The 22,465-nt window shown below is 45.7% G+C and overlaps 1 protein-coding gene across 3 annotated transcripts in view; it reads right to left on the bottom strand.

The window, feature by feature from the left end:
- The window catches only part of LOC119176978 (uncharacterized), a 203,826-nt gene that overhangs the window by 41,627 nt on the left and 139,734 nt on the right, over window positions 1-22,465 (bottom strand). For all 3 annotated transcript variants that reach the window (XM_075884792.1, XM_075884794.1, XM_075884795.1), the window contains 3 exons: window positions 6,468-6,534; window positions 6,252-6,383; window positions 451-555 (listed from right to left, as the gene is read on the bottom strand). In XM_075884792.1, coding sequence (XP_075740907.1) covers window positions 451-555; window positions 6,252-6,383; window positions 6,468-6,534 — 304 coding nt within the window. The remainder of the gene's footprint in view (window positions 1-450; window positions 556-6,251; window positions 6,384-6,467; window positions 6,535-22,465) is intronic.

Below are 22,465 nucleotides of genomic sequence, written 5' to 3' on the forward strand. Positions count from 1 at the left end.
AGCACCTGAACCGTATCATCGCGCAATTGTGCCACTTCAACTGCACAATAGCTGAATTTGGGCCTTAATTAAAAAGCAATCACAGATACAAAGCACACATGGAAACTTTCAGGTTGTGTCAACTGCATCTGCGGAATCAACCCAGAGAATTGTGGCATCTAAGCAATGGTGGCGGTACAGCATGGCAGCTTTCTGTGGCAATTGAGCTCTCCCATAGCGTGATTAAGTTTTGTGACCAGAAAAAGTATAGAAGGACTATGGTTTAACGGTAACACATTTAACCACAGAATGCCCGCTAATGAAAAATTCTGGAAGCCAATGATACAGGCTTCAAGAGCATGGCAATTGGTCGGATTGTACTGGACGCACAGTTAAAAATACGAAATTACTCATTTACTTGGAAAAATCTATGAGCCATTAGAAGAAAATATCACAGCCACATTCACTTACCTCTGGGCACCACACTTGAATCACATAAGATGCAATGTCAAAAGTCGGGCTCAAGTCTGAATTGGCCTTCAAGAGCTCAAAGCAGAACTCATAAATCTCTTCTTGCTACAGAAAAAGAAAGAGAACATTGAACAAATCAGATACTGATGCCATGTATCCTCAACTGAATCGAACATAACTTAGAGCGGTAATCAACAAACACTAGTATAGTTTAGAATGCACTTTCTTTTTCAAAGAATCATACAGGGTGTCTTAACTAATAATCACCAAGGTTTTAAAAGAAAGCAACTGTGTTACATGAAGAAAATTTAGTACATATTGCTCCTAGTATGCTGACATTGCTGCTAATTATATTTGCATAAATGGTATTTATTTAGTCAAAAGCACTCAAATAGAAAAATGTTGACGAGGCATATGTAGAAATAGGTACATAATCAAGAAACGGTACCACGAAGTAACAAAACACAAGTTCCTAGCTCTCAATTCAGCTTTTGTTCACATGCAAAGACTTCATTAATGCACCCTAAAAAAATTGCTGACAAATGTGTTGATGTGTTTTCCACATCTGAAAGAAGTCACAGGAAAGGAATCAACCCTAAATCAGGTGTTGACTTTTTGGTAAATCGCAATCTTGAGGCACTTGCCACTGACAAGGAGTGCTCCTTCATAGTCAAACCAGAAAAATATAGTTGAGAAAACACTTGGTGCCGTGAACAAGAATTTAAGCCAGTAGTAGTAACTTCAGAAGAAATAAAAAAGAAGGCATATTAGAAGAACTTGGTCTTGAATAAGTAGCTGCTGGTGTGAAAAAGGCAAAAAGTGTTGGAGGCTTTTTTCAAGGTAAAAGCTTATAAAGGTGGAATTACCTTCAGAACAATTGTGTCTGAAAAAAATGCCGCCATATCCACGAAGTGAATGATGATGAGTGGGCGAAGCTCCGGAGGTAAACCTGGTAAACCATGAATCCTCCGTACATTTTGCCCACTCGATTTTATTGCAACGCTCCCCCTAGCGTACGTCGCCGCACTATATCGAACGATGACACGCGCCATATGTAGCATCATTCCTATTTTATAACACCTCGCATCTTTCATAATCAACTACACGTACCGCTGTCTAGTTTATAACATCTTGCATCTTTTGGACGGACGGACGGACGGACGGACGGACGGACGGATGGATATGGCTGTACCCTTTAGATCGGGCGGTGGCTAGTGTAATACTTAGAACTGAACGAGAGGTGGCTACATACAGGGGACGCACAGCCCACGCCTTAAGGAGCTTCGCTCCTAAAAGGTTAGTGACAATTGCCGTTGTTCCAGTGCCTAAAAAGTGTTTAAATCACTAAAGGGCCCAGCAGGAATTCCTAGTGTCCAATTCAGAAGAAGTAGTTCAATACTTAAGTACTGACATGGCTTTGAGGCACCCTAGAAGGGACATCTTTCATTTTCATGTTGTGCACTACCAACGTTCCCCACACACCGGAGTCAGACAACAGGCAGAAAATATTTTGTTTTGATTTTAAAGTTCATCACCTGTCGTTGTCAAACTAGTCCTACACTGCAATATAAACATTATCATGACAAGTCAACATAGGACTGGATTTGAGAAATCTTCGTCCTACGCGTGCAGCCTAAATCGCAGAAATTGTTGTCAGGGTCTCTTGACTGTGATTCCCTCATTGTTGTTTACGTGAACCACGTGCGACTGACAGCAAACTGGCTGTTGTTGCTGGTATGTCGAGAGTTGCAATCGTCTCATGACATCAGACCCCTCTTGACACATCATTGCGAAGCCACACTCTTGATACTGAAACCGAAATGGTTGGTTTAAAGTAGCGGCATTAAAGATATAATCAGTGACTTCCCAAACACTACAGCACTCTTTTTAGGGTTCTTGACACCCATTTCACTTAAAGCAACAACCTGAAAATATTTAAAATTCGTATTGGTACGCTAACCAGGTACTTACAGTGTGTTCAGCATGGGTGTTGAAGATTTACATTATTTTATTCCACAAAACGAATTGCAAAAGAGAGTGAAAAGGTACACACATAAGTACAGTGATTGAGTGGGATTGTGTTCACAGGTGTAGCATTTCTGTTAGTTCATTCCTCAAAACATGGACATGTTTTATTTATGATTATTCATTTATTTATTCACAAATATTGCAAACCATTAAGGAATTTTCGCAGGATGAGATAAATATATAATTGACTAGTAGGGCAAAAAAACAACAAAAACGAAAGGAGAAAAAGAAAACTAATGTGGTACAAAGACAATGCAGATATAGGATAAAATACGCTTCAAGTATCATTAAAACAGTGCATCAAGTACAATTGTAAACAATAAAAAAAGAAAATAAGTAAGTAACGCAATATGGGACATGAACAAAGTAAGGAATGGCTACAATGCCACATAATTGAACAGTTGATTCTATTCACTCTTGACCCTGGGAAAAAATGAGTACTTGAAGCAGTTGTTGTGCATAGTGAAGGAGGTCATTGTTAGTGCATTGCGCTGTCTTGTAGCATAACCGGTTAAAAAGGAAATGATCTACGTTGTAGTGTTCATTAACTAGTTAAAACAAAACTTTTAGCTGAGAACATGACTTCTCTGCATCAAGGTTGGTAGATTGGCTCTCTTTAACAAGGCCGTCATTGAAGTGCATCTAAAGCTTTTGTATATATATTGAAGAGCCCGCTTTTCAACACCTACTTTATGGATGTCTTTTTTGGTGAAAGGATACCAAATTATGGATGTGTAATCTAATACAGGCTGCATAATTGCATTAAATGCAAGATGCACATTGAGAGCTGGCAATCTCAAAGCTCGCCTGAGGAAGAAAAGCTTTTGCTTGGCAGAATTATACGTAGTATTGATGTGTTTGTTCCATCTGAGATCTTTACAAATCCAAATACCACGATATTTTAAGTTGTCAAGTTCAGAGAGCAACACATTATGTGCCAAATACTAAAAATGCAGAATGCTACACTTGCTGGCATTCACTGTGCTACTTTTTGTCGTTCTTCCAAGAAGCGCAGTATCCGCTAAACACTTGCAAGGAATTTTGTGCCAATTGTTCATGCAGTGGCTGATGACGATGAGAAATTATGCCTGAAGTAGGTATGTGCCACAGTTAACAGGTGAACAAGAACAAGCTTTTGTAATGATATTTCGTCAGAACTACCCGGTTCTTGGCCAATCCCCCAGCGTGGGTGTGTGCCACAGTTTCCAGGCCATTCCTTCCTTTTGTAATGGGTTGGAGCATTGGACGACCCCCCTCGTTACGCTATTCGCACAGTGCGATGGCAGGTTGTTATTTCGCTGTTTTAAAATGCTTTATAAGTCGTATTAACACGATTGCTTTCCCGATATCAAGCCTGCCTAAGGCAAGTTTGCCAGCAAGTCCCAAGCACCGGCGTAGCTCAGGGGTAGAATACTGGGCTGGCACCCAGCAGACCCAGGTTTAAGCCCCACTGTGTCATTGGCGCTAGGTTTTTTGTTTTCTAATTGCGTGCGATGTGGTTACGGTTATCGGCGGCGGCGATGGTGGACAACTACGGTGGCGCGTGACCCAAGTTGTGATCTCATAACAGCTTTCGCAGTAAAATCAGTTTTTTCACAAGGGCGAAGCAATGAATGTGATAGAAACAAATAGTTATGGTATACGAAGTACAGCTGACTCTTTTGGATCCTATATAGCATAACTCTACATGTCGCTGCAAAAATGCTTTTCTAGTTGTCTCTTTGCGTTGAGAGTGCAGCATGTTACAAGAGCTTACGAGCCACTGGCACGGATGAATGCCAAGATGGCCCATGCACCATCGATCTCGACCTTACAATCAAAGTTCACACCTGCTGCTCGAGTTATCACAGCCTTGACGAAATGCAAATATACGGTAACCATTTCGATGAAACTGCAGGCATGATGTTTCTTACAATCAAAGTTCATAGCTGCTGCTCGAGTGATCACAAAACTCCTCGAGCCTTGATGAAACTGCAAATATAACTGTTTCGATGAAGCTGAAAGCACGATGTTTCAGCCACATGTTCATGCATGGGGTCATTTTGCAGTGTAATTGGGTTGCTGCAGTGCAGTATGCCGCTGATGCAGTTAAAGTGGGATGCTGCGGTGCAGCATGCCGTTGATAAGCGAGTGTGGCGCAGCCGGTGTGGTTCGGCACAGGATGGTGCAGGCAAACCAGTTTGGTGCACAATGACACAGATGCTCCACCCCTGAATGTCTTTTTACGGTGTATTAATGAAGGATTAGAATAGAAGCCAGCCGAGTGTGATGCTAGAACTTTTAGATACGTAGAGCTTAGCTACCCTCGAATTTAACAATAACGCAGTAATTTAAAAAGCATTGGTTGATTACACGCATGGTACATTTATAAGCAATGCATATAATTCTGTCCTACACAGACTGTGTTTCTGTGTCCTACACAGACTGTGTCCTACACAGACTGTGGATTGAGTAAAAAATTACTGGTGGAAAAAAATGGCACCTTTTCATTATTCAATATTTAATAAGTATGTGAAGCTATATATTTGTATTCGATTCATATTCTAAAATTTTGATATTCGCACACCCCTAATAAATACTATCAATTTCTGCTTTATTGATGATTTCCACACAAGTAGGATGCTGCATATCTAATTGTTCTTTAGTGTATGAGACGAGACCAATTGGTCTCAACTTGTATTGCTATGCTTACCAAATCATTAGTTCAAGCTTTTGGTAAGCATAGCAATAGTTCTACATGCTACACTGAAAACAGTGCACAGTACCTGGCAGAACAATCTGAACAGATGTCACTTTTGTTGATCAGAATAAGATTGGAAATATGTCTACACTATAACTGGCTGTATAACATTCCAATAATTATAATTGCTTCAATGCTTCATTAGTGAATTATTATTTTGGTTTTGTAGCATATCTCGGGTCAACTACCTGTAACAGCCTTCTTTCTCCTCATCTGATAATTGGTTTGCAACTACACTTGGTGCTTGTGTGCTATCACCAGCAACTTGGCTTAATTGAACAACAACCAACAAACCTATGTGCTGACCCAGCATGATCGCACCAGTGACACTGCTGCACAATTTCATAGCCCAGTAAGTGTACATAATTTGCTGCTGTTCCCAAGCACTTGTGCAACTGCATGCATTGCCAGAGAAAAGTGTACGTCACGTAATCCATCCATCTCAAATTTTCTACATTGTTGCTGATAGTAAAATATAACAAGGACTGTTAAAACAAATTTTCTGCAATCTGTAGCCAGATCGAAACAAACAAGGACAGTCTGTTATATTCAAAAATGTACTCCTCTGTAAAGTGGATCCACTTTAAAGTGTACAGACTATATTTTGTTGCCAGCAAGTTGTCTGGTAATCAATAATCATAGAATGTTGTATAACTAGAAGCTGGAAGTGAACATGCTTTTGATTTTTCATGACTTCCAGATATTTTTGGCATGACATGTGTTGCAGTGATCTAGAATATGAAACCACAACTTGCAACACCTGCAGCAGAAAATCACAAGGCATTCCCATTATTCGCACCATTGACAATGACTATGTGGACTTGGCTGCCTTATTATTTCATCTCGCTTATATGCAAGCTCCTCTTTTTCCTTGGATATTTGCTGCAATCCATCAGTAGTCCAAAATAACCAGTTCACAGCTAGGAATATCCAACTAAAGAGAAGTTTGATGTCAATTGTCTCACCTTTATGGGATTGTACTTCAGCTGAAAAATAAATAGCAAAGTCCATTTCATACACAGGACTAACTCACCTGTGATATATCCTCAATAGGCCCAAACCATGGCCAATCCTTGAGCTGCAAGTGTTCACTTTGACTGTCGCTATAGAACAGCTTGTTGCGTTCACTTGGCACCGTGCCATTCAGCACACCCAGCAAATGGTCCTGCAAGTTTATGGACAATTTTTTCAGAATAGTTCTGAACTAAGAAACTGATGCGGAGCAATGGCAGACGGTAGTTATGCTTACATTTACTTTTCCTTCTTTAATGCACTGGACAAGCTTCTCATTGCGTTGTTTTCGCTTCTCCTTGATGCTGTTGAAGTGAAAATTACACCAACTTGACATAAACATCACACAAAACATTGGGTTGAATTCAGGAGTACTAGACAGAACACATGATTTAGTTCCAAATGCAAACCTATCTTACCCTGCTACAATGATGTTCTAGTGGTGGGTTTCACAAGTTGGGGGCCTGGCATGTACAGTCGAGCTCAATATGAGTTGGAGCACGCTGGCTGTGGGTGACCTCAAGCCTGAACAATGCTGTTAAATTGGTTCAGAAAGTACCGCTAATTGAGAGTTTAATTCACCAATTTCTTTTCTATGTAGGTGCTGCTTTTGCAGCGCCACTTTTAGCGCAGTCAGCATGTTGCAACTTATATTGAGTGCGACTGTACAGTGCTCACAATGAAGTGGCCCGTCAAAACTTCTGTGCTCTGTTTTTATCACTGCAGTACAGCTTTACCAAAGCTATAAGGTGTAAAAAAGCCACACACTTGCACAGCAAAGCATATTTCTTAATATAAGTGCCTTCAAATTGACAGCGGTGGCTAAAATTGACGTTTGGTGTGTGTTACACCACATCGATATGTGACATGTTTATTCTTCACATTTATTTCGTATCGGTTATTGCTGGTAATTGTGATTACAAATCAACATGGCAGCACTCATGCAGAAGGCCACTTGCTTTGATCCAAACTTGCTCTTGCTACATACACGCCCATTGCACTCACGGCAATAAAAAAATGTTGAAATCAACCATCGATTTGTTTCATATTACTCTGCGGACAAATCAGCAGGTACGGCAAGGCAGTGTTTGACCTACGTCACCAAATCAAGTAACACTGCATCACCAAACATCATACACGCAACCTCGCACAGTGTTCCGTGTGTGTCGGATCCTTCTTCGATGGAAACAAAAAAAAGAGAGAGAAAAGGAGCGTTACAGCAGTAGACCCCAAGGAACGTGTCGACAAAGAAGCAGTGGGAGACTCAAAGGAACGCATTTCGTGCGTGGTTCCGCATTAAACAACCACCCGTGTTCACATCAGAAAATAGTTGCACCATCACAGAGTGCATTATTGTACATGCAACATCAATTCAACTATCAGTGAAGGCGCAGTTCCGCAAATGAAAAGGCTTTGCGATGCGGGCTCTTGCCTTTCCCACCAAAAGCTTCACACGAGGCTTTAGTTGTCACTGCGGTTCTTCAGACCCTGTATCCAAACTTGGTTCCACGTGTGCTGCCTCGGTTGAGCTCATGAGTGCGATCTCGTTTGCACCCGATCTCATGTTTTCTAAGGCAAGCTTCCCGGGGCGGCTTGCCAATTGAGTTGCAAGCCCACTGGTTAGACTTAATGAGTGCTACCCGTGTAACTGCCCAATTGATAGCAGCCACGGATTTGTGGTTTGGTGCCAAGTCAATGAAACCCTTTGCGGTGGTTACATTTTGAAAGGGGTGGATACATGGCAACAACTTTTCAATTATGACAGCAGCGACTCGCATCATTTACGAAAATGAGGGTATGCACGGTGCTTATGCATCATTCGAGTTGTGGTTCGCGGTTGCCAATGCTTCAGAAATCGTGCTTAAAACAAGCGAAAATTCAGTTGCCGTAACGCGGGAAATTGCGGCGCATAAACGAGAAGCTCTGAAAAGTTAGTCAGCGACTTTCAGCAACAATATTTCTTTTTTTTTTTCTGCAATCATTTTGTTGACACAGCAGGCCTTGGAACATCAACTTTTCCACATTTACAAATTTAATGGGATGGAAATTTACATCCCTGCTGCCGGACTCAATTCTCGGGATGGCGCGGCTGCCATTTCGATGAATTCTGCAGATTGTCACTGGAGAATGGTGTTATTCTTATATGGTGTATATGCATTCCTTTGGTGACTCGCGTTATATCAGGAATTTATGGTGTAATAGAAAGGTAATCCGATCAGCACTGCACAAGTGCTCACGTTTACCTAAATCTACGCGTACTCACAGTCACGGCAGAGTGGTGTGTGATTGTGAGGATAGACGCATGCTAAGGTGTTTGGACATCAACATTTTAGTCTCAATTTAAAATATAAAAGCACGACATCAGGAGCAGATTTGGTGCAGAAATGTGGAAATGTAGCAGGATTAGTCTTTCGGCACAGTTTCACGCAATCAGTTTAGCTTTTACACAATGAAGTGCATAGTCCAAGATGGCCCATGCCATCTTGGACTACGTACTAGAGATTTGTTTAATTTCTTCAAGCAACGAATGCATAAACTACACATGTCGTGTTAAATGTCATGTCGTGCCACATAGCTTGCACAAATACTTGAATACGAAGCACCTACGTTTATTCACATTACAACATTCGAGGGCCACTCACCAGGCCCCATACCAAATTTTAGTTAGAAAGTGCAAGTTGTTGGGTGTCGAATGAGGAGCATTTAGCCACAAAAAATGTTTGAATCGGTTCATCACGAGCGGAGAAAACGAGTTTTTTGAAGTGGCGCGAAAGGAGGACAAGAGGAGGCGAGCTCGAAACCCTTGCCGTTCCTCCGTGTAGCATTCGCAAGCCAAATCTCTTCGCCACCCTCTCCGGCATCCGACCAAGGGATCACGTGTGCATGACGTGCCCGAACGAGCCCAACCCCCATGCACGCGAGCGGCTTTTTTTTTTTTTTACCAGTGTTGTTATCAAGTCTACTGCCTGTTTCTGCGGGATGGTTTGGAAACAGTGGCTTAGACGCGGTAGAATAGATGAACACAATGAGTGCGCGAACGCGTAGGAGCGTTCTACAGCTGTCATCTACGAGATGTGCTGACCACGGGGACACGAACACATGCGAAATGCCGGCACATTAGCCCGGCATCTCGTTGCAATTGACCGGAAAAATGAAAAAAAAAAAAAAGAACCCTCACATTCCCTTATAGCGTCTTATTATTTATCTAGAGATTTGTTTAATTTCTTCAAGCAACGAATGCATAAACTACACATGTCGTGTTAAATAATTTTTGCCATGTCACGTGCCACTGTTGGCAACGTCAGAGCATGGTCATTTACGTAGAAGATCAATGTCACTGCATTGCCGTGTACTTAGGGCCATTCATACGCGCACGTCATGCCCTCATTCTCTGGGTGCGCGCGGGCAAAAGGGAGAGGAAGCAGTGTTCATCTTGAAATTTGACCTATTTCCGTGGTGCGTTGCGTTGCAAATTTTGGCAGACGTGATCATGAACGCCTTGTCTACACATGCGCTTGTCAGCTCAAAATTGTCAAACCTGGTGAATGGCCCTTTAAAGCTTGTTGTAATAGAAGCCAGCATACTTTACGAGGTTGCTGCCTTGAATGTTAAAAATTACCTTTTAAAATTAGAGCTTATTGGACAAACCTGAATCGTCAAAAAGTCGGAGAATATTTATTTCATTTTTTTCCCCTGAATTATCCAAAAACATGGAGCCATAGCTATAACACCACAGCAAACTGCTTGTTGCAGCACATAAAAGGATAATTAATTATAGTCTGTTTATTGCCAAGCAGTTTAGGTTTCCGATCGCAAAACTTTCAAGAACAAGCCAACGGGCGCTACTATGGCCACATAGCTTGCAATACAGCACACAGAACTGTAATGCACTTCTATGCTCCCTGCATAATCTACTGGCGCTCTCTTGCCTGCCCCATGTGCTGCGCCGTTATTGTCGTCTCGTGGCAGCGACTTTTTTAGGTCTTCTACATCGTACTGAACCACACATTCACCATGGAAAAAGGCTCGTGAGCAGCTGCCAAATAGTAGCCTGGTGGCACAAGCACAGCAAATGCACAATAGTGACTATGCCAACACCATTCTAGGTGCTCCACCTGCGGGCTCAGCTGCTGTGGCGACATCTTGGCTGTTAATGGTCACTTAATTTCACTTTATATGATGTCACTATCACAAGTTGTGGCATATAATGCTGAATCGCCCACATGAAGTTCAAATTTAAAGCTAATATAAATTACCTCCCAAGCTATATTTGCTCTTGAGACCTGGAGGCTTACAAAGAGGGTTGAGCTTAAATTGAGGACGACGCAGCAAGCGATAGAAAGGAAAATGATAGGTGTAACCTTAAGAGACAAGAAGGGAATCGTCATCATGCATCAGGGAACAAAGTGGGGTTAAAGATATCATAGTTGAAATCAAGAAGAGGAAATGGACATAGGCCGGGCATGTAGGCAAGATAACCGCTGGTCATCGAGGGTAACTGACTGGATTCTCGGAGAGGGCAAGCGGGTTGGGGGGAGTAAGAAGTTAGGTGGGTAGATGAGATTAAGAAGTTTGTGGGTATAAAGTGGCAGCAGCAAGCACAGGACTAAGTTGACTGGCGGAACATGGGAGAGGCCTTTGTCTTACAGTGGACGTATACAGTCAGGCTGATGATGATATACATGTTCACGAGAATCAATTCCATAGGCTATCTCCGCTATGAAATTTTGTGCAAGTACCCCTTTACCATGTAATGAAATTAAAGTAAATGTATCATCTTGCATTTCACTGCCATCAAAATGCAGCCCCCACCCAAGTAACCACGGATATCAGCTGGCTGTCCATTATGGGTACAAATGAACGGTTGTACAGATATTCAACACGGATAGCCAATGGACGTACTGTGAAAATCTATGTCTCATGTAGCTGTTTTCTAGACGTCCAAACTGAATGTCCAGCTGAACATTAAGTTTCGAACGTTAACTAGCTGTCCCTGTAAGGACAGGCCAAGGATATGTGCATTTGCTCATCAATTATTGTAAAATTAGAATGTAGTGAAATGTGTGTATATATATATATATATATATTACGACGACTCGGTTGTAGCGAGGTTTATTGGCCGTGAACACGGGAACGAACAAGCGCAACGGACCCGACAAAGAAGCGCTCGTGCCAAGCAGATGATGATTGTCAGCCAGAACATATGATGATGATTGACTGCTGTTCAGATGAGGATGAAGCGCATAATAGATGCCTACACTGATTCCCCCCCCGTGGAAGCGGCCAGCCTGGCCGCTGCGGGCGGGTAGTCAAGGTGACGAGAAACGTCGTGTGAAAAGCTTCATGCAGGAAACGTGTACAATTTCGGTGCTGCGGTAACGACGGTCAGTTGGCACGACAAGAGGCGTCACACGATAGTTGACAGGTGAAGTCTGCTCTAAAACAACATATGGGCCGATGAATCGAGGCTGGAACTTGTCGCAGAGACAAGGTGTGCGAATTGGTGTCAATAGCAGCACCTCGTCACCCGGTCGGAATGATACCACACGATGAGAGGTGTCGTAGACGGCCTTCCTTGCTTGTTGCGTAGCTTCCGTGTTCATACGAGCGCGCTGGCGGCACTGGGCAAGGCGAGAAATATATTCTTCGCAAGAAGATGGTGATGTAGGGCCGTTGCTGGTGAAGAAGGAAACATCGATAAAGAAAGTAGGTGAACATCCGTAAACGAGATAAAACGGTGAGTAGCCTGTTGTGCGCTGAACAGCGGTGTTGTAGGCGAAAGTGAGGAACGGTAGAAGTTTATCCCAGTTTCTGTGATCCGGTTGAATGTATACGGCTATCATGTCGGCAAGGGTTCGATGAAATCTCTCGGTCAGACCATTTGTTTGAGGATGGTAGCTAGACGCCATCTTGTGTGTGGTACCAGAAACGCGAAGAACTTCACCTAAAAGTTGTGATAAGAACACCTTTCCACGGTCACTCAGAAGTACACGAGGTGCACTATGACGTAGTATTATGGCCTGAAGGACGAAGTCGGCAACTTCCGATGCTGAACCAGTAGCTACTGAAGTTGTCTCGGCGTAGCGTGTCATATGGTCCACGGCGGTGACTATCCATCTATTTCCAGCACCAGTAACAGGAAGGGGTCCATAAAGATCGACACCGACGACCTCGAAAGGTGTTGTAGGGCACGTCATTGGCTGTAACTGACCAGCTGGGGGAGATGTCGGAAGTTTGCGAAGTTGGCATGGAGAGCAGGAACCCACGTACTTTGCTACGCTGGTAGAAATCCCAGGCCAATAAAAGCGGCTTCGAATGCGGTCGTAGGTTTTGTGAAAGCCTAGGTGGCCAGCAGTCAAATTGTCATGAAAGGCGTTAAGTACATGATGTTGAAGAGCGCGTGGCAGAACAGGTACCCAGCGTGTGCCGTCAGGATGATATATGTGACGATACAGCACACCGTCCTGAAACTTGAAGTGCTCGAGTTGTCGACGAAGGCGTGCATTGGGTGGACGCGTAGCTCCTGAAAGGTGGTCTATAATGCGCCGACAATACGGGTCAGCCTGCTGGTGAGAACTGAAGGGTTGTTCATCGTCGATTGGCGGTTGGTACAGCGAGGCGAGCAAGGCAACAGAAGTGGGAGTCACGTCCGCACTGGTGTCGTTGGAGGTGGCAGCTGGAGTGTCGAACGACGCTGTAGGTAGTGGGCAACGAGAAAGAGCGTCGGCGTCTTGATGTTTTTTGCCCGATTTATAAATAATCTCAAACTGATACTCCTGTAGGCGTAAAATCCAACGACCCAAGCGTCCGGACAAGTTCTTCATTGTCGAAAGCCAGCATAAGGCGTGGTGATCCGTTACGATGGTGAATTGACGGCCGTACAGATAAGGACGGAACTTTTGTATGGACCAAACCACAGCGAGGCACTCCTGCTCAGTGATGGTATAGTTTTTTTCGGTAGAAGTTAGCACTCGGCTAGCATATGCGATGACCCTTTCCCGTCCAGAGTTATCGCGTTGGAGGAGAACAGCACCTATACCGCAGCCACTGGCGTCGGTATGCAGGAGTGTTGGGGCGGTGTCATCAAAATGGCAGAGTACAGGTTCTGACGTCAAAGCTTTCTTCAATAGGTAAAACGCCGACTGGCATTCCTCGGACCACACAAAGGGTGCATTAGATGCAAGTAGTTTGTGAAGTGGCGCAGCTATTGAAGCGAAATTTTGTATGAAGCGGCGAAAATATGATGCGAGGCCAAGAAAACTTCGCAAATCCTTAAGTCTTGTGGGGCATGGAAATCGAAGGACGGCAGCGATCTTTTCGGGGTCAGGGCGAATACCGTCCTTGCTGATGACATGACCGAGAACCTTGATGGATTTGGTGGCGAAACGGCACTTCTTAGTGTTGAGCTGCAGACCCGCACCGACGAGGCATGTTAGGACGTCATCCAAGCAGCTCAGGTGCTGAGAAAACGTTGATGAAAAGATGATAATGTCATCAAGGTAGCAGAGACACGTCTTCCATTTCAGACCACGCAGGACGGTGTCGATCATGCGTTCAAACGTCGCGGGCGCATTGCAGAGCCCGAAAGGCATCACGTTAAATTCGTATAGGCCATCGGGGGTTACAAATGCCGTTTTTTCTTTGTCGTCATCGTGCATGGGAATTTGCCAATATCCCGAACGCAAATGAAGGCTTGAAAAGTATTCGGCGCCTTGCAGTGAATCAAGGGCATCGTCGATGCGTGGCATGGGGTATACGTCCTTGCGTGTGATGTTGTTAAGTGCCCGGTAATCAACGCAAAAGCGCACGGAGCCATCTTTTTTCCGTACCAAAACAACAGGGGATGACCAAGGACTAGTTGATGGACAAATTATTTCTCGTTGGAGCATGTCAGCGACGTTTTCCTCGATGATTTTTCGCTCAGCAAGAGTCACGCGGTACGGGCGGCGATGTACAATAGATGTTCCCTCCGTCTGAATGCGATGCGCTGCAGTGGTAGTTCGGCCCAACGTTGAAGAGCAGGTGTCGAAAGAATCGGCGTGTTTTGTTAATAACCCAAGCAACTGCTGCGCCTGCATAGCTGTTAAGTCATCACTGATAAGAGCTGTGAAGGGAGAGGATGAGGCAGGCTTACTCATAGAACGGTCGTTGGTAGAGGCAGGGTTAAGTGGCGTGACGCTGACAGGCTCGGCATCCACAACACAGGCTACTGCAGTGCCCTCTGGTAGGAGAACTTTCTCTGGCGTTTCATTCGTAGCAATGACGAGCGCGGAGCCATGGTGAAAGCGTACGACACCTGATGCAAAGGCTATGCCTTTTGCGACGCAAGTCGACAAAGGGGACACCAAGACGTCACCGTGGTCGATGTCCTTAGAGATCAGGGTCACAATTCGTTCTTGGTGTGGCGGTAGTTCAAGATCTTCGCGAGCGAACAGGCGTAGAGGCTTGTAGACGCCTTCGTCGAACATGGAGTCCCTATTAGTTAGGTGCAGAATCCGTTCACCACAACATATAGCGGCTGAAGAAGAAGATAGGAAGTCCCACCCTAGAATTAGCTGGTGAGAGCACCGGGTAAGCACAGTGAACTCGATGTAATGCAAAATATCATCAATAAACACACGAGCAGTACAAAGAGCAAAAGGGCGGATAGCGTTCCCCTGGGCTTCGACTAGATTGGGTCCATTATAAGGTGTCATTACTTTCTTCAGGCGTTTGCACAAATCATACCTAATCACAGAAACTGTAGCACCGGTGTCCAACAAAGCGTCCACGAGAACTCCTTCCACCGTAACAGAAACCATGTTGAACGGGCGTGCTGGAGGAATATGAGTCCTACTGTTACATGCAGTTTCTCCTCCGAAAACTGCATCATTTAGTTTTCCGACCGGTTATCAGTAGTAAACGAGGCTGGCCGAAGAGGAGAGGAGGAGCGACGGAAGGGCGAAGGTGATCGGCGTCAGCTTGAACGGTAAGTGTTCCGCGTCTCAGTCGACGCGGGCGGAGATGGAGACCGCTGCTGTCCAGATGAATAACGCCGAGCGTAAGAATCCCCTCTAGAAAAGTCCCGTTCGCGCATGTCGTACCCGCGACGCTCGTCCTGCTGGCGCTTGCGGCAGAAGCGCGATATATGGCCACGATATCCACAGTAAAAGCATGTTGGGCGAGACGGGCGCCAAGGCGGGTAGTAGAGGTCGTTCGGCACACCGGGAGATAGCGCACTCAAGTGGACTGACGGAGGGTCGGGTGGGATTGGCCGGAAGTGGACCGGTGGTGCAGCAGCAACCGGGGTGAATGATGGCAGCGGTGAAGTAGAGTTTACGTTGCGAGGAGGCGCGGCCGCAACTTGCGCGTACGTTGGAGGGCTAGACGGAGGTGGCTGGACGTAGGCTGGACCGGTGAATGATGTTAGTTCCTCCCTTACGATGTCACGGAGGGCCATGCTTGAAGGCTGTGTGACAGATGGAGAAGGTTGTGAGATGCCCATTGAAGTTCTTCTCGTATGATCTCCCGTATCATGTCACGCAGGTCTCGGTCTGCGGTACGGTGTTCACTATTGCCCGACTGAAGGCGAACAGAATCAAGTTCGTCGAGACGCTGACACGTAGAGACGACGTCCATGACAGTAGAACGATTCTGGGCAACAAGGGCATTGTAGGCAATGCTTCCGATGCCCTTCAGGATGTGGCGCAGTTTGTCCGACTCGGACATCGAAGAATTGACGCGCCGGCAAAGCGCAAGGACATCCTCGATATAAGATGTGTATGACTCGCCGGGATTTTGTTGGCGAGTATCTAGGGCCCTCCTCGCTAGAGCGGATCGAACGGCTGGCGTGCCGAATACTTGGCGAAGCTGCTGCTTGAAGGCAGGCCAGTCGGTGAGGTAGATCTCATGGTTCAAGAACCATGTCTTGGCAACGCCCGTGAGATAAAGCGATACTCGGCGGAACTTGTTAGAGTCGTCCCAGTGATTAGTTGCGCTTGCCCGCTCGTAGTTATCGAGCCAGTCCTCCACATCTTCGCCGCGGAGACCAGCGAAGATCGGAGGGTCACGCTGGTGGTTTACGATGTAAAGAGGAGGGGCTTGCGGCGCAGTGACGGCTTGCGGCGCAGAGACGGGAGCCGAAAGGGCATCCACCCACTCACTCCGAGACATGTTGGCGGACTGAGGGTCCAAGCGGCGGCCTGAACGGAGCTCCAGCGAGTAGGCGTTGTAAGTAGAGGTACTGGGAACGTCAATCCACCTCCACCACGTATGACGACTCGGTTGTAGCGAGGTTTATTGGCCGTGAACTCGGGAACGAACAAGCGCAACGGACCCAACAAAGAAGCGCTCGTGCCAAGCAGATGATGATTGTCAGCCAGAACATATGATGATGATTGACTGCTGTTCAGATGAAGATGAAGTGCATAATAGATGCCTACAATATATACATGTAAAATCCCGGTTGACAATCTTGTAAAATTTCATTAAAAATGCTACTATGAAATTCATTCAAATTTCGGCACACGCATTTGATCCCAGGATGCCAAATAGTTTTGCTTCCTAAGACAAAACAATCTAGTTGATTCCATATGTGTATCATATGTCATAAGAAACAATGTATTTAGTGTTAATATTATAACATGTGAACTAACGAAAATGCGGACCGAGCGCGTCATAGCAGTCATCATGTAGGCAAACTTCCATGCACTAGCCTCGACACTTCTCAACAAGTGGTGTATCGCAGTTGCTCAGATTCCTCAAACGTACATGTCATGCGAGCAGTGTCCCTCCGTATGTGTTGAGAGAAAGCATGCGGTATTGGGCCTATTGTCCCGAAACCTGCTTGACCAGCGGCGGGTACTGAGGGAAGGGGCACGGGAAAAAAGGGGGTTCATGTCACGTCACATGTATGTGTGCTGAGCCAGTCTCCGAGCGGCAGAAGGCAGATTTAAATTTTTTTTTCAAGTGCGCCCATGTGGACATCAACAGCTACATGTGAAGTTACAAAAGATGACTTTTCTACAAGAAACGCCAAACGCGGCACGAGCCCACCACTCTTTTCTGCAGAGGTTACCGCGGCAAGCAGCAGTAACCCCGCTCACTGCACGGCACAGATAAGGCCATGTGTTACATATCTGTGCTTTACTCCTCATATCGGACATTTATCCATTCTTATCATGCTTTAACTATTTTATATCATTTGAATAAGCCCTGATAATACGTGGCATATCTTACAGCAAAAGCTGTCATGAGATCACAACTTGGGTCACACACAGCTGTTCGCTGCCGCCGGTGTCCGTAATCACATCGCGTGAAATTACAAAAAAAAAACCTAGCACCAATGACACAGTGGGGCTCGAACCCGGGTCCGCTGGGTGCCAGCCCAGTATTATACCAGTGAGCTACGCCGGTGCTTGAGACTTGTTCGCAAACTTGCCTTACGCAGGCTTGATGTCAGGAAAGCAATCGCGTTAATACGACTTATAAAGCATTTTAAAACAGCGAAAAAACAAGCAGTCCTCGCACAATGGGAATAGCTTAACGAGTGGGCCGTCCAATGCTCCAACCCATTACATAAGCTTGTTCTTTTCCCCTATTAACTGTGGTGCATACCCACTTCAGCCATGATTCCTCATCGCTGTCAGCCACTGCATGAACAATTGGCACAAAATTTCTTGCAAGTGTTTAGCGGATACCCCGCTTCTCGAAAGAATGACAAAAAATAGCATAGTGAATGCCGGCCTACTATCCCAAAAAATTTATTATTAATGCTTTAGTGGGGGTATCAATCAAGCAAGTGTGCTTGCAGTAATTACTCAATGAGTGTTTTGAAAAGGCTCTGAAAGGCCGCTCTTTTAGCTTTCGCTGCGACTGCTGTGCCTTCTGCGCAGCCCTGGCGTTTTTCAGTTCATTTGCTCGCATATTCCTTGCTAAACCAATTTAAGACGAGCACGTCAGTGCTTGTGCACCTTCACCAGAAGCGTGAGCTACACTCATTAGTTTTTCTCCTGTGCTTGACTGTATGTACGTATTGCGGTTACTAGAATAACATTGCCATAAACCCCCACGAGTTGGGTTTGTTGCTAATAAACCCGCAAAGAAGCAATTGCTGCTGCCTAAGAAGTCATCGCACTTGAAGACGGAAGGGCATTGAGCACTGAAATCTTGTAAGACTACGTGCACACTTTCACAATCGTGGCTGCTGACTATGAGTTGTGTGCTTCTTAGCCTTGATATATGTTGATATTAAAGATTCGATTGTTTTTGGAAGTCCGCATGGACTCCTTTTTTTTTCGATTTCATTTAGAAAAGCGCCCACAGAAAAAAAAACGGGCCTCTGAGTAGGCTGTGTGGGTACGTTGTTCACATGAAAGATTTTTCTTGGATATAGATATATACACGCAAATATTATATATATATATAGCCACGGGCATGAAGCGAGATTGAGCCATGCCAATGCGAGTATGTGCCATTTTGTGAAAAAAGAAGACTGGTTGTTGTGCTCGTGGTCTAACGTGCGGTTCGGCTCGACGTCCAGTGCTGCTGCTCCTGTGAACAGACGTTGTGGTCTTTCCGTAATCACATGACATTTTCTGGTGGAGCTGCTGGGTAGTGTTGTATGCACTGCAATCGGCAGTAACATCCCGACACTAGTCGCAACTTGGAAGACCCAGCTGACCTACGGCGTAGCAGACGACAACTAGGCCTACCACCTGAATTTGGACCGCTTCCACAACTTGACAGAACTATGGCTAGTGCGGGTACGCAAACCCAAGAGACATTGATGCTGCCTCCTCCATGGTTTTTCAACGCCCCGCAAACCTCGAAGCCGTTCCATGGTGACTCTTACGAGGACATCGACAACTGGCTTGACGACTACAACCGTTGTGCCAGCGTCAACGAGTGGAACGAGCACCAAAAGGTTCGGTATGTCTACTTTTACCTCAAGGACTCTGCGCGCACTTGGTTCAGAAACCATGAAGCCGCTATGACAACCTGGCCAGAGTTTTGCAACCAGTTGCAGAATACCTTCCGAAGCTCTGACCAAAAGGAACAAGCGGAACGGCTCTTCAATTCCCAAAATCAGCGTCCCAACAAGAGTGTTGCCATGTTCGTTGAGGACATGTCGCGGCTGTTCAGGTGAGCTGACTCCTTAACGACGAAAGAGAACAAGGTATGCCTCCTGATGCGGGGAGTGAAAGAGCAGTAGTTCGCTGGACTAGTGCGCAACCCTCCTAGCACTGTAGGAGATTTCCTCCGTGAAGCTATGACGATGGAGAGAATGCTAAGGCAGCACTCGTATCAGTATGAGCGTCCTGGCAGTCTTTCATCAGTGTCATCGGCCCTGCCAACGCCTGACGTCACGACTATAAGAGACATGACGGAGCTCGTGCGCAGTATTGTGTGCGAGGAGCTACACGTGGCGTCTTCTCAGCCCCATGTTGCTGCTCTAACGGATGCCGTCCGCAAAGAGGTCTGGCAGCTGGTGCAACCCATGATGACTCTGTGTCCAGCCGAAGTCCAACCCATGATGGCCCCGCGTCCAGCCGACGCTCCACTATTAACGTACGCGGAAGCATTACGTACTCCTGCACCGGCTGTTGGCTATCCGTCCCATCCATCCACCCTGCAGAAGGTGCCGTCATTCTATTCAGGACAACCGCAGTATGGCAACCTACCACTTTTTTGGAAATCCAGTGTGTAGCATGCTCCCGACAACCGGCCTCTCTGTTATCACTGTGGTGAACCAGGTCACATCTACCGTGAGTGCGCATACAGGCACATTGGTCATCCTAGCTTTTGTCCAGATGCTCGTCCACCCAGAGATGATGAGCAGCCCCGTGCTATTGCCGAATATTTGGCACGCCAGCAGTCCCCAACCCTTCCGCATTTCCATTCCCGCTCACCGTCTCCACAGCGCTCCACGTCACCTTGCCAACAATCGACCTTTGCAGACGTCCTTGCAGGAAGATGGCCTAGATCCACGCGCCCGCACTAGGAAAACTAAGAACAGCGACCTCTGGGGGTGAGGCCGCTGTTGATCGACCGTTACAAGACCCTCCCCCAAAGTGCCTGCCAACATCCGATGACATCCTTTCACCGACATGTGCCATCGACGACAAACGTGTCTCTGCTCGCATCTCCATTCTTGTCGACAACCACCTGCTAACGACTCTGATAGGTACGGATGCCGATTATTCCGTGATAAGCGCTGACTTCGCTACACAGCTACGAAAGGTAAGGACACCTTGGGGACATGGACTCAACCTCCTGACTACGGGAGGTCGGATCAACCGTAATCGTATCATTTAGATTCTACTGTACTTCAATGTTATTAATTAGAATCTACGTAGGACCCAGTACTAGGCGCCTTCAAAAATTGACAACGTCGCAGTGTTTTCTGGGGGAATCTCAAGGTGGCGTCTCAACTCACAGTTTCTTTTCGCGTGTTTTCTTGATTACCAACTGCCAAGCTGCGGTAAGAGTGGCTTTTTCAGGATTAGGAAATTGTACTTTAGTAATATGCGAAAAAGTGTTTTGCAACTTTGCTCTTTAGTGTCCCTTTAAGGAACTATTTTGAAAGTCTACTGTTCTTCGACACTACGACAAAAGGAAACCCCTACTACTCGCCTGCAATGACTCGTCATTCAGAGTGGGAGCAGTCCTCTCACAAGCTGATGACCAGTAACAGGAAGCTTCGATTGCTTTCCCATCACGCACCCTATCGCAGGCAGAGGGAAATTATTCCCATTTATATAACGAGGGACTTTCGATCGTCTATGCAGCAGACCACTCCGCCAGTACATTACAAGCAGAATAATGACATCCATAATGAACCATCAGCCCTTATTGGGTATTATGGGCCTTCGGAAGTCAATGCCAGACATTGTTGCCGCAAACACGGCTGCTCGATCTCGCCTTTAGCGCAGCGCGCCGAATTCTCCTCTTCGCCTGTGAGAGCACTAGTTCTCTTTCCATCCACCGCATCGGTTGTGGCGCTAGCCATCGGCAACACAGGTGTTTTTCCCAATGCACCCTTCAGTTACTTCTCCTCTTCGCCTGTGAGAGCACTAGTTCTCTTTCCATCCACCGCATCGGTTGTGGCGCTAGCCATCGGCAACACAGGTGTTTTTCCCAATGCACCCTTCAGTTACAGTGCACTATCTGCGCCGGTAGTTTTGCGTGTTTCTGATCAGTGCTTTGTCCTGCCTTGTCCTGCCCTCATAAATAGGCTGCATCACTTTAGCTGGATTAGTGGCCGATGACTGAATGACACATATTAGTGCAGGAAATGCGACGAACGCAGGGAACAAGACTATTCTGGCCACGCGGCCAAAGCCTGTGTACAATGCGATGTCACTGCACATTAACTCCAGATGGTTGAAAATATCTTAGCCATGCAGCAACTTCAGCGTGACTAATAATCGTATAGTGGTTTTGGCACATAAAATCCCAGATAATATTATTATTATTAAGAACGGTCCATCTCGGTGGACCAGTGAGTAGGGTGCTTGGCTGCTGACCCCAAGGTCGCGGGTTCGATCCCGGCCGCAGCATTTCGATGGACGCAAAAATGCTTGAGGCTCGTGTGCTGTGCGATGGCGGTGCTCATTAAAGGACACCAGATGGTGTAAATTTCCGGAGCCCTTCACTACTGTTTTCGTCATAATCGTTTTGTGGTTTTGGGATGTAAAAGCACAAAAATGATCAAGAATGAAGAGTTGTATTGTGTCTAGTATATCATTCACTTGCTGCGAATTACGAATTACTTTCTTGCGGGCTGATTCAAGCCCCATGAAATCCAAATTTACCCCTGAATACAGAAGAAAGGGGGCTATATATGTAGATTCTGAGGTGTTTTGGATACATTGGCACACTGGCGAAAAAAGTATTGGAGCAAGCCTAATGATACTGTCACTAGTAAAAAACTACATTTTTTGTTTCTCTCAAAAATAAAAAACAAAACTCCACATGTGTATATGTACGCCGTCAGACCGGTGTTCTGCATGATGTGAAGCAATATCTGATGTCTAAAACATCATTCGCGCAAACTTGAAAGAAGACAAAAGAAGAGACATGAAGAAGCGTGCCCTTGCAACTGACTTTTATTAAACCAAAGCTCATCTTCTGGGCCCTCACGCATGTGTATAACCACATGAAAAGCCCAAACAACTATCATCACAACCCATCAGGTAAAAAAGCAAATTCATTATCATACATTGACAGGGCGAGACACTGATACATTGTTCACCA

The sequence above is a fragment of the Rhipicephalus microplus genome, unplaced genomic scaffold (genome assembly GCF_043290135.1).
Source record: "Rhipicephalus microplus isolate Deutch F79 unplaced genomic scaffold, USDA_Rmic scaffold_48, whole genome shotgun sequence".
Lineage (NCBI taxonomy): Eukaryota > Metazoa > Arthropoda > Arachnida > Ixodida > Ixodidae > Rhipicephalus > Rhipicephalus microplus.